General features: G+C 46.2%; 1 protein-coding gene across 1 annotated transcript; it reads left to right on the top strand.

Annotated features, from left to right (window-relative positions):
- The first annotated feature begins 296 nt into the window (after positions 1 to 296).
- Positions 297 to 1,572, top strand: LOC8036640 (glycine-rich cell wall structural protein 1.8). The gene is made up of 3 exons (XM_042292699.1): positions 297 to 395; positions 646 to 1,129; positions 1,438 to 1,572. Exons 1-2 carry the CDS (start codon positions 297 to 299, stop codon positions 1,120 to 1,122), a joined length of 576 nt encoding a protein of 191 aa, XP_042148633.1. The 3' UTR covers positions 1,123 to 1,129; positions 1,438 to 1,572.
- Positions 1,573 to 3,293: the final 1,721 nt, after the last annotated feature.

Raw genomic sequence — 3,293 nt, 5'->3', positions numbered from 1 at the left:
GAGTGTACTAATTGAACATTTAAACTCGGCTCACTCGAATGCTAGCTGTAGTTGAAAAGCAACAAAAAAAAAAAAAAAGGCTATACAAAAAGAAGATAAAACTGACGACGTATTCAAGGATGCCCTCAATCTGCTTATGGCACTGAATATTGGGCAATGTCACTGCGAATTCGGTAATTAATATAAAACTAATCCAAAGGTCAATTCGAAAAAAACGAGAGTATAAGTGGCCGAAATGGCATGCTTTCTTTCTGTAAAGCACTTTATTAGCTTTTTCATTCCTATTTTTAAACTCGATGACATACGTCAGCAACGTTCCTTACTCCTCCTTCACTTACTTTATCAGTACTTTGCCTCCCGACGAATCACCAGATGTGTTCGACAGTTTATTCAAGGTTTGACCCTCTTCGACGTGTATAACCGAACACAGACCACCCTAAAGTTTAAAAAAAGGCACCAATACACATAGTTTGTGTCTGAAATTTATGTTGTCATTGAACGCCACTGAATGGCTCGTGGCTCTCGCGATATGACCAGGTCCATAACTCTCGCTGGGAAAGTGTAGTCACTGAAGAACGTTCTCTTCTGGCTGATTTATCGACCGCGGAACATCAGTCATCCCCCAACGTGTCTCGTTCCCCACAGACCCTTGTGCTGTTGGGCGTGAGTGCCTGCTTGGCCTACCCCGGCGAGACGGAAGTCGAGGCCCGTGGCGCGCTCCTCGGCGGTGGCATCGGTGGCGGCCCCGGCTACGTCGGAGGTGTGGGACCTGGCGTCGGCTACGGCGGGGGCTACGGTGGCGGCGTGGGCGGCTTCGGAGCCGGCTACGGACACCAGGCCGGCGCGTCTCAGGGTGGCTTCCAGGCCGGCGCTGCTGGACACAAGCAGGGCAGCGGTGGCTTTGCGTCCGGCAACGAGCACAAGAACGTGCAGGGCTACAGCAACTCGGCGGGGCACCGCAACAGCCAGGGGTTCTCTTCGTCCAGCAACAACCAGTACGGAACCGGCTACAACCAGGGTTCCAAGGGCTTCAACACCGGTGCCGCTGGATCTCAGGGCTCCTTCGGTTCTCAGGGTTTCGGCACTCAGGGTTTCGGCGTCGGTCACGGCGTTGGCTACTAAACGAACGGTGAGTTCCTCTTCGACTACGTTTTACGATATTTACTATAGATTTAGGCAGGCAGCAGTGTTGTGGGTACTTCATTGCTAATCTCAAATAAATTGTTAGAAAATACCTTAAAATCTTTGGCTAAACAAAAACAAGGTATCTGCATAAAAACCTCGGCGCGATGGCCGATCAAAAACGCAGTATTTTTTTAATGAAAAAATATCAAAGGTCATATTAAAGAAATAAGAAACAGAAATAAAGAACTATAGAGAAGCCTCAGCGCACTGGTGTTCATTTTGTTGATACTCATTCACTTGCTCCTTTTTCAGGAAAGGGGCGGGCCACCACTTGAAAGCAAGCCATGAATCTAAGGAAGCGATGAAAGGCCGCGTTGGAGTTGTTTCTGAAGAAGAAAACTGGGAAGTGTACATACGCACATTAATAAATATTGTTACAAAAAAGAAGCAAATGAGAAATTGGTGATTGATATCTGCTGATATGTGTCACTAGAGTTTGAAAAAAACAATTTTTTTTGAGAGAGTCATATAGAGGTGTTCATCGCTTTATAAACTCGGTATACTCCCCGAAAAAGAAATCAGCCGGGCGTTGATTTTTTCAATCCGATCATTCACTCGATACACATTTTGAACGAAAAAGTGTGCACGACTGCAGCTTTGAGTAAGCGACATATGTAGGAACTTTCTTAACGTTCACCCTTTGAGACAAAGTGTAAGCCTTAAGGAATAAGTTCCCAAGTGAACATTGTAGGCTAGAAATGGACGGATTATGCACAAAATATTACTTAAAAATATATTTTGCATAGCAAAAAAAAAAACAAAAAAAACACTCCACTGCGCATTTTGAAAGGTGCAACTTCACCCGAAAGAAATCTTGGCAAACCGACGGGACACGAAAGCATCATCCTAATATGTCACTTGAATCATATGTTTTACGTAGTTTTCTTCGAAGGTTGAGTTTGACTGAATCTTCTCATATCAATGGCAATTTGCTATCGCGACTGCAAATGTTCCCCTCCGACGCGATGGATTCTCCGCGTGAAAACCCCATTCGCAATCAACTAGCGTGGCCGTCGGCAGCTAGCGCCATCTCTCAGTCGCGGTGTCAAGTAGCCGGCTTACGTCACGACCTCCGAGATCCCGAAGCTCGCGCGCGAAGGCTTCTCCGGCCGTCTCATTCGAGTCGCTCCTCCCCCCTCCCCCAGCAGTACGAGTGTAGTTGCGCTAACTCCGTCGCTCGCCGCGAGGTGGCGATGTCTGCCCAGTCATAACAGAGGAGCGAGCCGTCAGCGTCGCGTGTAGAGATCTGCACTGGTACGGGCTAGACCGCGGGGCGCAGGCCCAGACTTGTACGTAATCCGTTACAATTAAGTAACGAAATTACTTGTAATCCCTTACATTTATCAGTAATTTAGTAACGGAATAATTACATATTTTCTAGAGTAATTTTAAAGTAATTCCCTTACATTTTTCACGTAACGGATTCTTTGTAATCCGTTACATTTTTTTGTCAGAACCAGCCCCCCCCCCCTCCAATTCCAAATGAAGTTTTTTTTTTTTTTTTTTTTTTTTCATCTTTGTAAAGTCTAGCGCAGTGACACTGTCACGCGAATCGACCAGCGCAAAGGGAGGCTTGGCACTCTTCAGTTCCGCAAAGCCTCTTTTTGCAACACCAAGCCCCTGAATCTATCTTTTTTTTAGACCCTAACGTCGATGTCAAAAAATCTAAATAAACAATTTTACAAAAATAAAAAGGGGGGGGGGCAAGATATTTTCGCTTTTTTTAGTCCCTTTGTTTTTTCTTTGCGATCGAGGACGGGGAGAGGAGGACACCAAGTGATTGTGCGCCTCTTCGAGAAGCTCGAGGAGGTAAGTGCACAGACAATAACTAACAATGTCCTTTTCGGTTATAGTGGCCACGACCATTTTCATAATGTCACAACACGAGACAACGCTCCGTCAACCCTACCCTTTTCGTGACTTGAGGCTCGTGAAAGGTATGTGGATAATATTTATCTGCTCGAAAAGCATCTGCGTAAGGGTAGCATAGTCTCTGCTTGTATCATCTTGCTTTAAAAGTAGTTGCATTCTCGTTGGAAGCAAATACCAACCCACGAGTAGGCGCTCGCGATCGGCCGCGTTGCTCCGGCTGCGCGCGCCAGGTCGTG

This window comes from Ixodes scapularis, unplaced genomic scaffold, assembly GCF_016920785.2.
Source record: "Ixodes scapularis isolate PalLabHiFi unplaced genomic scaffold, ASM1692078v2 PGA_scaffold3__209_contigs__length_174095766, whole genome shotgun sequence".
NCBI classification, from domain to species: Eukaryota; Metazoa; Arthropoda; class Arachnida; order Ixodida; family Ixodidae; genus Ixodes; species Ixodes scapularis.
The sequence above is the reverse complement of the archived record's forward strand: the minus strand, read 5'-3'. Positions and strand labels throughout refer to the sequence as shown.

Coding starts and splice junctions, on each gene's coding strand:
- LOC8036640 (XM_042292699.1), top strand. CDS start 297: ATGACATACGTCAGCAACGTTCCTTACTCCTCCTTCACTTACTTTATC. Junction 396..645: donor TGTTCGACAGTTTATTCAAG/GTTTGACCCTCT, acceptor CGTTCCCCACAG/ACCCTTGTGCTGTTGGGCGT.